The 18,078-nt window shown below is 34.7% G+C and overlaps 1 protein-coding gene across 3 annotated transcripts in view; it reads left to right on the top strand.

The window, feature by feature from the left end:
• The window catches only part of rhbdf1b (rhomboid 5 homolog 1b (Drosophila)), a 50,137-nt gene that overhangs the window by 15,911 nt on the left and 16,148 nt on the right, over window positions 1-18,078 (top strand). The window contains exons 2-5 of one of the 3 annotated variants that reach the window (XM_051123889.1): window positions 10,447-10,520; window positions 10,616-10,763; window positions 10,872-11,014; window positions 15,157-15,270. In XM_051123889.1, the coding sequence (XP_050979846.1) occupies window positions 10,644-10,763; window positions 10,872-11,014; window positions 15,157-15,270 (377 nt within the window). In that variant the 5' untranslated portion in view covers window positions 10,447-10,520; window positions 10,616-10,643. The remainder of the gene's footprint in view (window positions 1-10,446; window positions 10,521-10,615; window positions 10,764-10,871; window positions 11,015-15,156; window positions 15,271-18,078) is intronic. The other 2 variants (XM_051123887.1, XM_051123890.1) reach the window with 2 other exon arrangements.

Raw genomic sequence — 18,078 nt, 5'->3', positions numbered from 1 at the left:
TTTTTAGAGTTGAGACCGATATTATTCTCAAACAGCTTCTCTGGCAGTTGCGAAGACTGATTCACTTGGGAGCTAATGCATAATTGAAGGGATTTTCCAGAAGTAAATTGCTTTGTGTCTGAAATATTGCAATTTTCTTCCCTTTAGTGACGTTATGGAAGTGTGGAGCCGTTTGAATTAATGACACAGAGCCACTTTATTAGCACGGCTTTGACATTTCCATTAAAAAGCCAGTAAGGATTTTTAACAGGCCAAATCAATACAGACAGCCCACACAGCGAGTGCTTTCTCTAGTGGGAAATGCTCCAGGCGGCCATCACCCTGGAAAGTATTTAAATGGAGATCACATGTTGTTTAGGCATGCGCTGCTGAAAGTCCTCTTGGCTGGCGACTGAGGCAACTGAGACAGAAAGATGTTTGTTGGCAGGTTGGAAGATGGATCTGAAGTCCCCTAGCAGGACCATTCAACACCTCTGCTTCTCCCAGCATGCACTCTGGGATCAGGACCAGTGCCACTCTGTCAGCACATTGAAATCGAGGGACACTTATTCTGATGTTTTCAAACCGCATCAAGCTGAAGCACAGCCATTGAGTTTTAATGGACCAGTTTGTTCATTTAAAGAGCCATATGTGTGTAAGAGAAGAACAAAGGAGCACTACTGGTTCTAAATAGATTAGTTAAAATGAATCTCTGACTAGTTTTTGCTAGTTTAGAGTTGCAATTCATACATCCATTTAAATAAATATACTACCGTTCAAAATTTTGGGCTCTGTGGATTTTTTGAGGTGTTTTTAAAAAAGTTCTCTGATTTTATTTGACCAAAAATACATTAATATTGAGAAATGTTTTTTAAAATAACATTTTATTTTTGATATATTTGAAACTGATTGAATCCTATAGAATACATTTATATATAATTTTTTATTATAGTATTAATGGTTCTTATTAGCTTTTGCTGTATTTTGGATCAAATAAATGCAGGCTTGGTGAGCAGAAGAGACATCTTAAAAAAAAAAAAAACATTAAAAATCTTTAAAAAAAAAACAAAACTTTTGACTAGTAGTGTAATTTAGCATAATCTTTCATTGTTATTTATAATATTTTAAGATTATTGTAGTTAAAGTGTTTTATTATATGCTTCATTGCTTATTAATATTTGTATTATATTTTCCATATGAAACCAACCTAAATATAATTACATCATGACTACAATTGTAAGAACCTGGGAGAGTTTTATATATGAAGTTTGTATTTCTTTTCTTTATCAAGGTCACTCCTATTTGTCATTGACCCTTAACAATGACGTTAACCGTAAAACTTGGCCTTTCAATCATGATCTTCTGTTGAAGCATTTTGTCCATGCTGTAGACCTCCATCATATTATGACAACAAAATACGCTGATGACTGGATGAACAAGTTAACTCTAAAAGCAGGCTGACCAGTCATGCAGAGGTCAGCTGAGTCATTATAGTGGACTCTATCCAGTCTTAACCTCATAGACCAACCAAAATAAATGAGATGAAATAGTGCAGAACGGCTCTAGCAGTCCAGTGGTATGTGCGGCATTTCCCAGAATGTGCAGAGAGCGCTCTGCCAGGCACTGTGCCCGGATCAGCGGGATTCATGCCCGTTCCTAAAGGTACAAGCAAGTTTTTCAGCATCAGCAGTTTACTGATGCCAAACGTGCCATTAAAACTGGGCAACCATCATTAAGTGAGAACAAGTATATGGATGTTTCTTCACCTCTCACGGAGGTTATCACTGGACGTGACTTCCATTATTTAGTCTTTCTCTGTTTAAAATATTAATCTGGAGCACTAACTAGAGTAAACATCACAGCAGGCTTTTAGTTATTAGGAGTTGAATGAATGTGTCTATTTTGTGAAGCTTTCTATTGACGTCAAAAAGGATGAAAACCCCAGATCGGATTCCTGTGGCTTCTGTATGTCTTTGTCGTCCCTCTTTTCTGAGAGGAACTATTGTGTCTTTTGTTGCTCATGGAATGAATTTGACTCAGTTGAGCCAGTGTTTCGAACAAGAACAAAGTTTTTTAGGCATCTTTGCAGAGGAAAAACGAGTGTCCCATGAGTCAGTCAGCTATGGGTTATTGAGTTACTTGACCATCGAAATTTAAAGATTTACAGTAATTATTCAAAGTCTTGGTTGAATTGAAGCGTACAGTTGAAGTCCAAAGTTTACATACACCTTGCAGAATCTGCAAAGTGGTAATTATTTTACCAAAATTAGAGGGATCATACAAAAAGCATGTTATTTTTTTATTTAGTACTGACCTGAATAAAATATCTCACATAAAAGATGTTTACATATAGTCCACAAGAGAAAATAATAGTTGATTCGTTAAAATGACCTTGTGCAAAAGTTTACATACGCTTGATTCTTAATACTGTGTTGTTACCTGAATGATCCACAGCTGTTTTTTTTACACAGTGATAGTTATTCATGAGTCCCTTGTTTGTCACTTGTTTGCCTGCTGTTCTTCAGAAAAATCCTTCAGGTCCCACAAATTTTTAAGCATTTTTGTGTATTTGAACTCTTCCAGCAATGACTGTATGATTTTGAGATCTATCTTTTCACAACTGAGGGACTCATATGCAACTATGACAGAAGGTTCAAACGCTCACTGATGGTCCAGAAGGAAAAAAAAACGACGCATTAAGAGCCGGGGAGTGAAAACTTTTGACCAGAACAAGATATGTACATTTTTCTCATTTTGCCTAAATATCATATATTTTTTCCTTTATTTCTGCCCTTTAGAAGCTACAGAAGATACTTACATGTTTCCCAGAAGACAAAATAAGTTAAACTGACACTGATCTTCAAATTCCAAAAGTTTTCACCCCGTCTCTTAACGCATTGTGTTTCCTTTTGAAGCAACAGTGAGCGTTTGAACCTTCTGTAATAGTTGCAGAGTCCCTCAGTTGTCCTAAGTGTGAAAAGATGGATCTCAAAGTCATACAGAAATTGGTTTAAATACACAAAAATGCTGAAAAACCAAAGAATTTGTGGGACCTCACAGACTTTTCTGAAGAACAACAGGCAGTTTAACTGGTCTGGACAAACAAGGTACTCATGAGCAACTAGCACTAAAAAAAAACAAAAAAAAAAAACAGCTGTGGATCATTCAGGTAATGTGAAATATCTTATTAAGCATGCATTTTGTATGATCCTTCGTTATTGTGGTAAAATAATTAATATTTTGCAGATTCTGCGAGGTGTATATAAACTTTTGACTTCAACTGTATGTGAGAATTACAGATAGCATCCACAACTTTGGACATAAGGCAAGCTTTGTTGACTCTAGAGCACATCTTTGATAAAACTGTGTATGTGGGAGAGAAAGCAGAGCAAAAGCATCTCTGCTCAGGAAGGAAGTGCTCTCCAAATGAGGTCATTCATCACCGGCCGACAACACATGGACATCTGCCTTCCAGTCCTGTCCACAGAAACCAACTCAGTGTCCCGCTGCAACATCTGGCCCAAGTCAAAACATCACCCATGTCCTTTCCAGCACTGTAGGAGGACCTCAGGAAAAGAACTTCAGATTGCGAAGAGGGTTTTAATTGCAGCTTTTAATTACATCATAAAATTGAAAGAATATTATGGGTTCCAAAGCAAAAAAGAAATTACAATGGAACTAATTCAGGACCATTTCTGAGAGATTTAATAGCAGAAATGTGAAGCTTTTCATTCATAGAAAGCACTTCAGTGAATTCTTCTGTTAAAACGTATATTATTTGAGCTGTGAGGGTTGTTTAATGGTTGTTTTAAATGGTTATGTTCTACTCACATTCCACTCACAGTTTTTTTCATATGATCTCATGGTCACTTTATTTTTGTTAAAGGCGTCTAACAGCACTGAAAATTGTAAATCCTATACAAAACCTCTCATTTGTGGTTAAGGTGGGTCGTGGGCAGCATGTGAGTAATATGCAAGGTTTTACGCTGAACCGCTGCATGCGGAACTGTTTAGTGAATTTGAGTCTCAGATAATTAAAGTATATTGAGGCCCCTGATTGTGTGCTTTTGATGTTATAAATGTTTCTATACACCACAGTTCTCTGGAAGAATTGGTACATGTTGTATTTTGTTGTAATAACAAACTTCACCAACACAACAGCCAACGCATGTGGGCTCCTTATGTCACTTCCTCTGTATGTGAGAAGAAGTAATGCTTTTGATGTGACTAGGTTTACCTCAGGTGGTTTTCTGTCACTACCACTGCACGGCTTAACCAAACTGTGATTGATGAGTGAATTACAGACAGGAGAATATATTTTGTTTTAAAACAGCTTTAAATTTTTGGACGACCAGGATAAACAGCTTTTTTTTTTGTTTTGTTTTTTCATGTAATGAATAAAAAATGAACACAGCCAGAGTATCAACTGTCACATCTGTGCGTAGGAGTCATTAAGACAGGGAAAACATCCCTTTACTGTCAGTAAAACTGAAGTAATCCATATTTTACATCATTTCATTTGAGAATTTAGTTTTTTTTTTTTTCTCTGAACATCTTGATTACTGTTATGCAAAGTGTTTGCTGGGAAACGTGTATCAGGTCAGATTCATGCTAGTAGTTGGAGTGTTTTTATTGAAGTTTACTTGTTGCAAACAGCTTTGAGCTGAAAGTCTTTATATGGTACTAGCAATTAGGTTACGGCATTCAAGTGGATTTCTGGGAAAATCTTGGTTCCTCTGGACAGTCAGTCGGTGTGGTTTTATCAGCAGTGTAGGATGATTTGAGAGCAAACGGCTACCATTTCTCGTCATAAGTAAAGAAAATACAATATAAATTCAAGAGTTTGTTTTTAAGGGCTTGTATGTTGTAAAAGCTTAACAAATACTTTTCTCCAAATACACAATAAACTCAAGAGATGAAATACTTCTGGGAAATACTGCATATTGACCTATGAATATACAGGAAAGTTTACATGTTGGTTTATAAGGGTCAGTGCTAACCTTTTGCCCAAACCTGAAATTTCTACAACCACATTTTAATGTGTTTGTTTGGATAAAAATGTGGTCTGCAGTAGGATATGGTGGGATTTTTTTTCCCCACAGGGTGTTTTTTGAAGGATTTTGTTTTACTTTCTGTAAAAGTAAGTGCCCTTGTTTTCGTAAGCAAGAAGTGCTATTCATTCGTTGTGTTTTTGCCATGCTTCATGATCCAAACTGTCTGTAGTCACTGAGAGTGGCTTGTCAAAAGGTGTCAGATAGCACTTTTGGCTGATGCTTCACGATCTTTGGTATTTGGAGGAAGTCATTTCAAATAAAGTCAGTGGGTTCGCAATGATATTACAGTCTTTCTATAGCATTCAGCCGCAGACATTTAGAAAAAACATTGAAAACTGAATCAAAAGAGGCTTTGGTTTGTCAACCATCTGTTGCATTGAAAAGTTATATTTTCACTTGCAACCGAGCGGTAACCGTTTTCAAATGCTTTTATAAAATCTTGAAGTCTGTGGCGAGCCTGTGGAGAACAAATTCTGTTCTTCAGTCATTTGTAGAGAATCGTGCTTCATGAGCGGGCCTAGATCTACATTAGGGTAATACAACATTGCAAAGTAGAACTAGATAAAAAAGTTTGTCAAGACAAACTTTAAGTTGGCTTGAGAAAGCCGAAGTAGAAAGACTGAAAAAGTTAAAAAAGTTAAAAAAGTTTAAGAGGTTTAAAATGTTTTACAAAGTTTTAAGTTTGGATGGTTTTCAGTCTGAAATATTTTTAAGTTTTAAAGTTTGAATGCAGTCTGTCAGATAAATAGATAGTAATGGTCAGATTATAGATAGATAGATAGATAGTAATGGTCAGATTATAGATAGATAGACAGAGATAGTAATGGTCAGATTAAAGATAGATAAATAGATAGTAATGGTCAGATTATAGATAGATAAATAGATAGATAGTAAAGGTCAGATTATAGATAGATAAATAGATAGATAGATAGTAATGGTCAGATTATAGATAGATAGACAGATAGATAGTAATAGTCAGATTAAAGATAGATAGATAGATAGTAATGGTCAGATTATAGATAGATAGACAGATAGATAGTAATGGTCAGATTAAAGATAGATAAATAGATAGATAGATAGTAATGGTCAGATTATAGATAGATAAATAGATAGATAGATAGTAATGGTCAGATTATAGATAGATAGACAGATAGATAGTAATGGTCAGATTAAAGATAGATAAATAGATAGATAGATAGTAATGGTCAGATTATAGATAGATAAATAGATAGATAGTAATGGTCAGATTATAGATAGATAGACAGATAGATAGTAATGGTCAGATTATAGATAGATAAATAGACAGATAGATAGTAATGGTCAGATTAAAGATAGATAAATAGACAGATAGATAGTAATGGTCAGATTATAGATAGATAAATAGATAGATAGATAGTAATGGTCAGATTATAGATAGATAGACAGATAGATAGTAATGGTCAGATTATAGATAGATAGATAGATAGATAGTAATTGTCAGATTATAGATAGATAGACAGATAGATAGTAATGGTCAGATTATAGATAGATAGATAAATAGATAGTAATGGTCAGATTATAGATAGATAAATAGATAGATAGATAGTAATGGTCAGATTATAGATAGATAGACAGATAGATAGTAATGGTCAGATTATAGATAGATAGATAGATAGTAATTGTCAGATTATAGATAGATAGATAGATAGTAATGGTTAGATTATAGATAGATGGATAGATAGTAATGGTCAGATTATAGATAGATAGATAGTAATGGTCAGATTATAGATAGATAATAGATAGATAGACAGATAGATAGTAATGGTCAGATTATAGATAGATAGATAGATAGTAATTGTCAGATTATAGATAGATAGACAGATAGATAGTAATGGTCAGATTATAGATAGATGGATAGATAGTAATGGTCAGATTATAGATAGATAGATAGTAATGGTCAGATTATAGATAGATAGACAGATAGATAGACAGATAGATAGTAATGGTCAGATTATAGATAGATAGATAGTAATTGTCAGATTATAGATAGATAGACAGATAGATAGTAATGGTCAGATTATAGATAGATGGATAGATAGTAATGGTCAGATTATAGATAGATAAATAGATAGACAGATAGTAATGGTCAGATTATAGATAGATAGACAGATAGATAGTAATGGTCAGATTATAGATAGATAGATAGATAGATAGATAGATAGTAATTGTCAGATTATAGATAGATAGATAGTAATGGTCAGATTATAGATAGATGGATAGATAGTAATGGTCAGATTATAGATAGATAGATAGTAATTGTCAGATTATAGATAGATAGACAGATAGATAGTAATGGTCAGATTATAGATAGATAGACAGATAGATAGTAATGGTCAGATTATAGATAGACAGATAGATAGTAATGGTCAGATTATAGATAGATAGATAGTAATTGTCAGATTATAGATAGATAGACAGATAGATAGTAATGGTCAGATAGATAGATAGATAGATAGATAGATAGATAGATAGATAGATAGATAGATAGTAATGGTCAGATTATAGATAGATAGTAATGGTCAGATTATAGATAGATAGTAATGGTCAGATTATAGATAGATAGATAGATAGTAATGGTCAGATCATAGACAGACAGATAGATAGTAATGGTCAGATTATAGATAGATAGATAGATAGTAATGGTCAGATGATAGATAGATAGATAGTAATTGTCAGATTATAGATAGATAGACAGATAGATAGTAATGGTCAGATTATAGATAGATAGATAGTAATGGTCAGATGATAGATAGATAGATAGTAATTGTCAGATTATAGATAGATAGACAGATAGATAGTAATGGTCAGATTATAGATAGATAGATAGTAATGGTCAGATGATACATAGATAGATAGATAATTAACATGTTGTTAGTATGATACTAACATTATTAGCAAATTACTAGCATGTTGCTAGTCTGCTTCTAGAATGATTAGCAAGTTGTTAGCATCTTGCTAGCATGCTTCTAGCATGATTAACAAGTTGCTAGCACGTTTCTAACATGATTAGCATGTTGCTAGCATGTTTATAACATGATTAGCATGTTGCTAGCATGTTTCTAACATGATTAGCAGGTTGTAAGCACGATTGGCAAGATGCTAGCTTGTTGCTAGCACGTTTCTAGAATGATTAGCAAGTTGTAAATGTTGTTTATTAATTTTTATTATATTTTATGTGATTTCCAAATAGATTTGTATTTAATATGAATTGAATGGGGTTACTCCACCCCAGAATGAAAATTTTGTCATTAAGCACTTACCCCAATGTCGTTCCAAACCCGTAAAAGCTTCGTTCGTCTTCGAAACAAATTTTTTAGATATTTTGGATGAAAACCGGGAGGTTTGAAACTGTCCCATTGACTGCCACGTAAATACCCCTGTCAAGACACAAAAAAGTATGAAAGACATTGTCAAAATAGTCCATCTGCCATCAGTGGTTCAACCATAATTTTACGAAGCTACGAGAATAACTTTGTACGCAAAGAAAACAAAAATAACGACTTTATTCAACAATTCGTCTCCTCCGCGTCACCGTAGCGCCATATTGGGTACGCAAACAGCGTACGCTGTTCTCTGTCAGTGGCGTCACGCGGATACGATGTTTTCGTTCGAATCGTAGCGTAAATAAACGGAGAAAACGTATCTGCGTGACGCAGCTGACAGAGAACAGCGTGACGCGGAGACGAATTGTTGAATAAAGTCGTTATTTTTGCGTACAAAAAGTATTCTCGTAGCTTCGTAAAATTATGGTTGAACCACTGATAGCAGATGGACTATTTTGACGACGTCTTTCATACTTTCCTGGGTCTTGACAGTGGTATTTACCCGGCAGTCAATGGGACAGTCAAAATCCTCCCGGTTTTCATCCAAAGTATCTTAAATTGTTTTCCGAAGACGAGCGAAGCTTTTACGGGTTTGGAACGACATGGGGATAAGTGATTAATGACAAAATTTTCATTTTGGGGTGGAGTAACCCTTTAATGAATATTATATCACATTATATTGTTTTTTATAATAACAATACTGCCTTTCAAAAGTTTGGGATCAGTAATATTTTTATGTTTTTAAAAGAATTCTCTTATGCTTATCAAGGCTGAATTTACTTGATCAGAAATCCAGAAAAAAACAGTAATATTGTGAAATATTATTATAGTTTCAAATAATGGCTTTCTATTTAATTATATTTTAAAATATAATTTATTTCTGTGATGCAAAGTTGAATTTTCATCAGCCATTACTCCAGTCTTCAGTATCACATGATCCTTCAGAAATCGTTTTAATATGCTGATTTAATACGTTTATTATCAATGTTGGAAACAGTTGTGCTGCTTAATAAATTTTTTTGAACCTGTGATTCTTTCTTAGGATTCTCTGATGCATAAAAAGTTAAAAAGAACAGCATTTATTCAAAATAGAAATCTTTTCTAACAATATAAGTCTTTGCTATAACTGTTTAACAATTTAACACATCCTTGGTGAATAAAGTATTAATTTCTTTCAAAAAAGGAAAGAATAAAAATGTACTGACCACAAATAAATGGTAGTTTATATTGAAAAAATCTAAAAATATCACAGGTGCCAAAAATATTAAGCAGCACAACTGTTTTCAACAGTGATAATAAATCAGCATATTAAAATGATTTCTGAAGGATCATGTGACACTGAAGACTGGAGTAATGATGCTGAAAATTCAGCTTTGCATCACAGGAATGAATTAAATTTTAAAATATATTTTACTTTGAAATAATATTAAAAAAAACATAAAAAATCTTACTGATGCCAAAATTTTGAACAGCAGTGTATGAAATGTACACACAATTTTTAGTTGTGCATTTTCGGTTTGTTCTGTTTATTTGCCTGTTCTGTTTAAACTTAGCAGCTCCTGCAAGTGCTTTTCATCAACAGTAATGTTTGTAAAGAACGGTAATGTTTGTTACTCTGCAGTTCTAGTGACCCCAGTTTGAAACCGAACAGTGTTTGTGTTAGTAGACCTAACAACCCCTATCCCACATCTTTGAGGAGACACAAATACAAACTGCCCTGCTTTGAGTAAAAAAGCTTTTTAATAATGAGTCACTATAGCACACTACAAACCAGTTAAAATGATTAAACAGTGAATTAACAGGAGAATTTGCATCCTCTGCTGGAGGAGTTGGGGCAATGCACTTTTATCACATTTCATATTTTTAAATAAACTGAAACACTCTGTTCAAGGGTCACCATGAATTATTGTGCATATACGAATATCTTCACACTTGAATAATTCTATTGTCAGAAGGTGCAAATAAAAATATATCTCAACTGAGCATTAATGGTGTGAATGCCAAAAGCACAAAAGCAGCTGTAGACTTACACTGATGTGACTTGTGTGCAGTGTGGATGCAGGACGGCACACTGCAGTCTCAGCAGTCATGTCACAACAACCAGATGGAAATGTGGATTATTATGGTGTGTGTCTTACGTAAGGCAGCGCTGTTGTGTGTGTGCATTGTTCACCCATATCTGTGTTTGAGCTGTTTATTTGACCCTGTCTGATCTTACAGCTGGCTGGTAAGGGGAGGGGCGGCAGACATGGCCGAAGCTGAGGACGAGAGCAGGAACAGCAGCCTGCAGAGAAAGAAACCGCCATGGCTCAGACTGGACATCCCCATTTCCCCGAACACCGTGGAGGAACATCATAACTTTCTCCAGGTGGACATTTGGTGCTACACATTTACTAAACATATTTTGATTTACTCTGAAACACTTGTGTTTCCATGAAATAAAATTCTGATATTTTACTATTCACCTGTCCTACAGCCTGTCATGCGTAACAGCTTGTACCTGCGGAGTGCCAGCGTACCCACTGAAAACATCCAACTCAGATGCCCTCCGGTCGATCCCAATGGCTGCCGCAGACCCTCCGTCCTGCGCAAACCCTCCATCTCACAGACCATCAAGAGGTAAGATTACACATACTGTACACTACAGTACAATTTTTATTAAAGGAATGAATTTTATTTTATTCAGCCTGAATGCAATAAATTAATCAAAAGTAACAGCAAAGATGATGTTAGGAAGACTGCAGAAAATATGTGATCCTGGACCACAAAACCAGTCATAATTAGGACGGGTATATTTGTAGCAATAGCCAATAGTACAATGTATGGGTCAAAAATATAGATATTTCTTTTATGACAAAAATAATTAGGATATTATGTAAAGATCATGTTCTATTAAGATATTTTGTAAATTTCCTTCCATAAATATATCAAAACATAATGTTTGATTAGTAATTTGCATTGCTAACAGTTTCACTTAGACAACTTTAAAGGCAATTTTCTCAATATTTTGATTCTTTTGTACCCTCAGATTCCAGATTTTCAAATAGTTTTATCTCAGCAAACAAATCATATATCAATGAAAAGCTTATTTATTCAGCTTTCAGATAATGCATAAATCTCAGCTTCAAAAAACTGACCCTAATGACTGGTTTTGTGGTCCAGGGGACACATGTATCAGAGTTTCCACAAAAATATTAAGCAGCACAAACTTTCTTGGGTACTAAATCAGCATACGATATATTGAAAATAGAAAACAGCTGTATAATGTTGCACAGTATTTCAGTTGTTACTGTATTTTTGTTCAAGTAAACGCAGCCTTGGTAAGCATTTAAAGCTTTTAAAAACTTTTTAAAAAATCTTACCAGTCACAAACATTTGAACAGTAGTGTATATCTAAGATGAAGTGTGTAATTCCACTCATGAACTGAGGGAATGTTTACATGACAATGGTGTACTAAAAATGGAAAAGTATTTCCTTTGCGTTTTTGAAAAGATTTGCGTACAGACAACAACATGCTGTAAAAACAAGAAAATCATTCACATGGATCTGCAAAAATTACCAAAAATGCTGAATTATGTATGCCAGGACAGTAGATGGCAATATTACTTTGTAATGTAAAGAAACACTTTGTAATGTAAAGAAATTAGGGCTGGCAAACAATTAATCCCGATTAATCACATACAAAATAAAAGTTTGCGTTTGCCTAGTGTATGTGTGTGTACTGTGTGTAATTATTATGCATATATAAATACAAGCAAATTCATGTTTAAGAAATATTTACAAGTATATGTATTTATTATTATTTTTATAGAATTTATATTATATATAAATAAAAATATTTTGTACATAAATAATTTATCTTAAATATATACATTAATTTGTGTGTATTTATATATACATACTAATTACACACAGTACACACACATATATTAGGCAAACTCAAACTTTTATTTTGTATGCGATTAATCGCAATTAATCGTTTGCCAGCCCTAAAAGAAACACTATGTGCCTGCGCCAATACCAATAGACCAATTTGTAGTAGATGTCACTGTTACATCACTTGCAGCTGCACATGCATAGTGGAGGCAGGAAAACACTAGTAACAACTGGGTGGAATTTTTTTTTAAATCCATAGAATAAGAGAATAAAAAAATTGGTGCCTTTTGATGCCAGAATCGGAATGTAAATCATTTTTATAGAATACTGTTGTCAAAGATGCCATTTGAAGTTAAACCCAGACGTTTAAATGGACAGACTATGAAAACTGCTATGATTACTCTACTTTTAAAGCATAAATTTGATTTAAACAATATGTCTGCATAATATTCACATATGCTGTTTGTAGCCCTACAGTTACAGTATGACATAATATTTAAACCTCCTACTATTAACATTTTACATAACATTTGCTTATTTTATCTGACTTATCTGACTTTTTTCTTGCAAATGCAAGTTTATATCTCCTAGTGAGTTTGTCAATTTAACAGACATTTAAATGGACAGACTATGGATGAGACCTGCTATGATTGCTCTACTGTTAAAGCATAAATTTGATTTAAACAATAGGTCTACATGATATTCACATATGCAGTTCATAGGGGGCATACTGAATTATCGCTACAGTTACAGCATGAAATACCATTTAAACCTATAACAGTTTACATAACATTTACCTATTTAATCTCACGATTCAGCCTTTTTGTTTGCAAATGCAAGTTTGAATCTCCTAGTTTATATTTTATTTACTTGATTTAACTCAACGATAGCGAGTTTGTCAATTCTGGTGAAAAAAAAAGACAGAAATGTGGGATATAAACTTATAATTTTGAGCCGAGGAGAAAAGAGAGAATGACGAGTTGATTTTTTTTAACAGAATTGTAAGATATAATCTCGGAATTTCAAAAATAAAGTCAGAATTTTGAAATATAAACTCAAATGTACCTTTTTTTAATTCTTTTATTCCGTGGCTTCCATAGACTGCTATTGTCATTTTCTGCCACCAGCTCCACACACAAAAACGTCATCACTGTTATCAAACAGAACGTAATATGGTTACGTTCACACACAGTACGGTTATTTACGGGTGTGACACCCGTATTCTATAACCAAACTCACACTTGTAAATTTTCAGGACTCACATCTGCTCACTCGCGCTGTGTGAACGGAATAGGACTGGTCAACTAGTTGTCTGTCACGTCATTCAGTGCGAGAGAGCCGCTCTGCCGCACAAATGCGCATTTACCATGTGCTACGTGCTTTAATTTGGGGTTTTGGTAACTTACAGTGATGGAGAAATGAGCTGTGTGTCGCCTCCAAGTTTTATATCCAGTCTCCACCGGAGCTGGAGATTTCGAGACGCACACCTGTAAGTAAATGCAGTTGTCAATCCCAAAAACTGACAGTGTGAACGTGGCCATGGAGACATTCACAAACTCGCATTCACAAACTCGGATAAGTATGTTTTGATAGCACTGTAAGTGCATAGCATTTACATTTTACTGGTTTACTTAAAGTTCAATGACTTGGCAGTAGGAAAAGTGTTGAAAAATGTTTGTTAAGTATTCTTTTGATGTGTATATGTACTGTTTTGCATAGTTGTGTTTTGTGTAATGCTGTGTTGTGTTAGGTCATTTCAGGGTCTGCTAGTGCAATTTGCCTCTAGGGATGTAAATAGTTACCTGAAAAGTCATTTATCTTGTCTTACTGGCAAACAAACAGATACACCCATGCAAACCTACATAATGGCAATGATTTACATTAGCATAATGTTAGGTGACGCAGTAGCAAAGCTGGTTGCGTAGTGTTCAAAGACTTGTTTATTTCAGTGTCATGTTTAATTGGGTTAAAAATCAGACCTTGCTTGTAAAAGCCTTGTTTTGATGCCAGGCTGATAGACTCACTAAATATTTCTGTGCTTTGGTTTTTGAAGAGGTTTTGGCCACCGTTGACCCATTTCAATTCCATGGGGGAAAGATGTTTGTGAAACAGACACAGCATATTCTCCTTATTTAGTACAAATACTGTCTTCAATAATTCATTTGTCTTTTGGCCTCCTGGAAAATTCATCTTGAGCTTGTAGCTGTGTTTATAGCTGGTTCAAGCTAACCAGTCACTGTGTTGCAAAAAACAGTCTGAGCACCTCAATCTGGTATGACCAAGATGGTCTTTCATGATTAATTATCAGAGACAAAACTAGGTAACATGTTCCGAAACATTGGAGCTGGATTTTCCAGCCGTGGCTTTGTAGTCTTTGATACTGTGACATACTTTTATGCTGCAACTGAGCTAAAAGACTAATTAAGGACGGTATATGTGCTAAATAAAAAATAAAGGCAATAAAGTATTCTGTGCTTATTGTTTTTGTAATCGCTGACTGCTTTCTAAACTCCTGGCTAGTAACAAACACTGTTTATCTTAATGGCTTTGGATGTTTTATCTTCCTGGTACGGCTGAAGTCCTGCAGGAGGAGACACAGCTGTAAATCATACTAATGTATTTACGCTTGTTTTGACTGCATGTGTGCATCTCTGTTTCAGCATCTGTTCTTGTGCTCATTTTACAAAACCAGTATGATCTAGAGTCTGTCCTCTTTTTTAACCTCCTTTCTACTGCTTTTCTTCTGCAATTAATATGGTCCTGTCAACTTTTTAAATGCAACTCATTTTTTTTCATCTGTTCTTCTACTGTAACTAAACTGGTTGCTTGTCTATCTTTTCCCCTGTTTTCTCATCTTGCTTTCCTGATCTTCCGCATCCCCCAGTCCCACAGGGAAGAGGGTACGCTTTGAGCAGATGAGCACCGTCCTGGTTAAAGGCCAGTGTTTCTCGCGTCTGGAACCCCCTAGACGTCAGTCACTGCCTCAAATCGTCCTCAGGTACCGTGGAAATAAATATAGACCCACTAAAGTTTAAACTCATACTGAATGCAGTCAGATTAAATAGAGAGAATGACATCATTAAAATAGTCCATACAAGAAAAAAAATAATAAAAAAATAATAATAACGACTTTATTCAACAATTTATTCTCTTTAGTGTCAGTTGTTTATTTATTTGTGATATTTCTAATTTAATTTATTTAAACTTCAGTACATTTTTACATGATCTTTTATTTATTTAAAAAAAGTGAATTGTGGTTTTTAATAATATATGGCAACATTCAAAAGACTTTTAATCTGGTTCGCCCATGCTTAGTTTAAGATGAATTATTTAAAATAACATAGTCCTTCTGACAGTTATTTGCTGCTCCCTGGTCATCCATAATACTGTCAGAACACACACAGACTCCTACACAAACTTGACAAATAGCTCCTTTCTTCCTCTGCACAAAAACAAGAGTGCATCAAAGCCTTCACATCTGTGTTTATAGGTTTGGCTGTGTTTTAAGATAATCAACTGATAGCGTATTGGCTCTTGAGTCCACCATGTGTCTACCATCAAAGGAATAACTGAGCTGTGGGAGAAGAACATGTCACGACAGAAAGAGTTATTCACAATGCTGAAAAAAAAACTGCTATGTGGGTCTCTTTCAGCTATTTTCAACTCTGCTGCTGGTTGTGACTCATACTTTATTAATGTAAACTTTGATCTGAACAAGTTTGATGCCACTAGTATTTATTCACAATGTAGCAGTAAGCATTTTTTGAGTGTAGGCTTGGGGTTGTGTATGTGTCTTGTCTTTATTATTTAGCTTAGGAAAAAATATATTTCTATTATGACAACTCTCCAAAGATTTTAGTATGATAATGGATATGATAATATTAATGTATTTAGATGTTGTTGTAGACTATTGCTGCTGCTGCTGCTGCTGCAAAGCAAGTACAGGAACTTACTACTTACAGTACATACGCCGATATGATGCTGTGAGTATTTAAGACATACTGCTGCTGCACAAGTAGCATAACCCGTAGCAGATCTATTCAGGTGGAGCTGGGGAGGTGGAGGGTTTCAGAGAAACTCTGAAAGTGCGGTGCAGACTGCTTTAGTGAATGCTACCCAGCCACTTAAATGTAAAGCAGCAAGCTTATTGGCTGTGTATGCAACATGAACGAGTCAGCTTGTGCCAAGTAGTTTAACGCTGTGAATATCATCAGCTTGCGTTAACAATCCATCAGCATGCGCCATCTAGAGTTTCATGACAGAACTCGGCATTCATAATGGTTATTTTATTGCATTGGACACTACACATACCTAGTTTGTAAAAGTAAGAAATAAAATGAATCATTTATTTTAAAGTTGTATATATCTAATAGTAATAGTGGAAAGAAAAAGATAAGTTGTCATCTCAAATATTTCCATTTATTTAATTTAACATGAGTTCAAAAAGTGCCCGCTGTCCTTCAGAAAAATCCTTCAAAAAGCTGTTTTTTTATGGTGTGAAGAATTACTATTTAAACTTTTCTCACTGAGGGCAACTGAGGGACTCATATGCAACTATTACAGAAGGTTCAAACGCTCACTGATGCTTCAGAAGAAAACACAAGGCATTAAGAGCTGGGGGGTGAAAACTTTTTGAATTTGAAGATCAGGCTAAAACTTATTTTGTCTTCTAGGAAACAAGTATCTTCTGTAGCTTCTTAAGGGCAGTACTAAATGAAAAAAATAAGAAAAATGTACTGATCTTCATTCTGTTCAGAAGTTTTCACCCCCCGACTCTTAATAAATTGTGTTTCCTTCTGGAGCAAAGGGTTCAAATACACAAAAATGCTGAAAAACCAAAAAACTTGTGGAGCTTGAAGGATTTTTATGAAGAACAGCAGGCAGTTTAACTGTTCGGAACAAACAAGGGACCCATGAACAACTATAACTAAACTAAAACTAAAACAAACAAAAGGAAAGGAAAGGAAAGCATTTTTAAACAGCACACAAAAAAAACACAGTTGTGGATCATTCAGATAAAAATACAGTATTAAGAATGTGTGTAAACTTTTGAACAGCGTCATTTTTATAAATTCAACTATTATTTTCTCTTATGGACTATATGTAAACATCTTTTATGTAAAATCTGCCTACATTTATTTTTATTTTTACACCAGGCATATATCGGTTCAAAATATTGGTTATCGGTCTACTTGATCTGTAATAATCGGTATCGACATCAACCCCTAAAAACACATATCAGTCGACCCCTAGTGTAATTGTACCATCTCCCTAATTAAATCCAGGACTCCACCTCTCTGTCGTTGACAAAACTATCCTCAAGTTAATTGATTGACTGTCCAGACTGATAACTGTGCACAATGTGCACAACTGTGCACAAAGACTACTGATGTGCACAATGCTTGTAAAAAACTGCATGTCAAATTGTGAAGGGTGGTGAATGGTGTTTAAGACAGAGTAATTTGCAATGAACCGTTATAGAGGAGTTTGTATTGTTGCCTGAGGCATGTGTGATTCTGTGTGTGAGCATGTATGTGTGTTTAATTGTGCAAACTGAGTCTTTTAGTCCCAGTTCTTACACTTATCTCATGTTTCGGCACGTTCCCTACCCTCTCTCTCTCTTTGTTTCTGTTTCTCTCTTTTAGTCAGATGAGCTGGTATTTTACTGTGTGTTTACACACACTCCTCAAACACTATTTGAGTGGGCGGCAAGAGTAATGTGGAGTTGCTGTCGGGATATGAATCACTTGTTGTATGGTCTCAGACACATTAAGCGTTTAAGCAAGTCGTGATCCTTCAGACTTAC

This window comes from Labeo rohita, chromosome 12 (assembly GCF_022985175.1).
Source record: "Labeo rohita strain BAU-BD-2019 chromosome 12, IGBB_LRoh.1.0, whole genome shotgun sequence".
NCBI lineage: Eukaryota > Metazoa > Chordata > Actinopteri > Cypriniformes > Cyprinidae > Labeo > Labeo rohita.
This window is presented reverse-complemented; position numbering and strand designations above follow the sequence as displayed.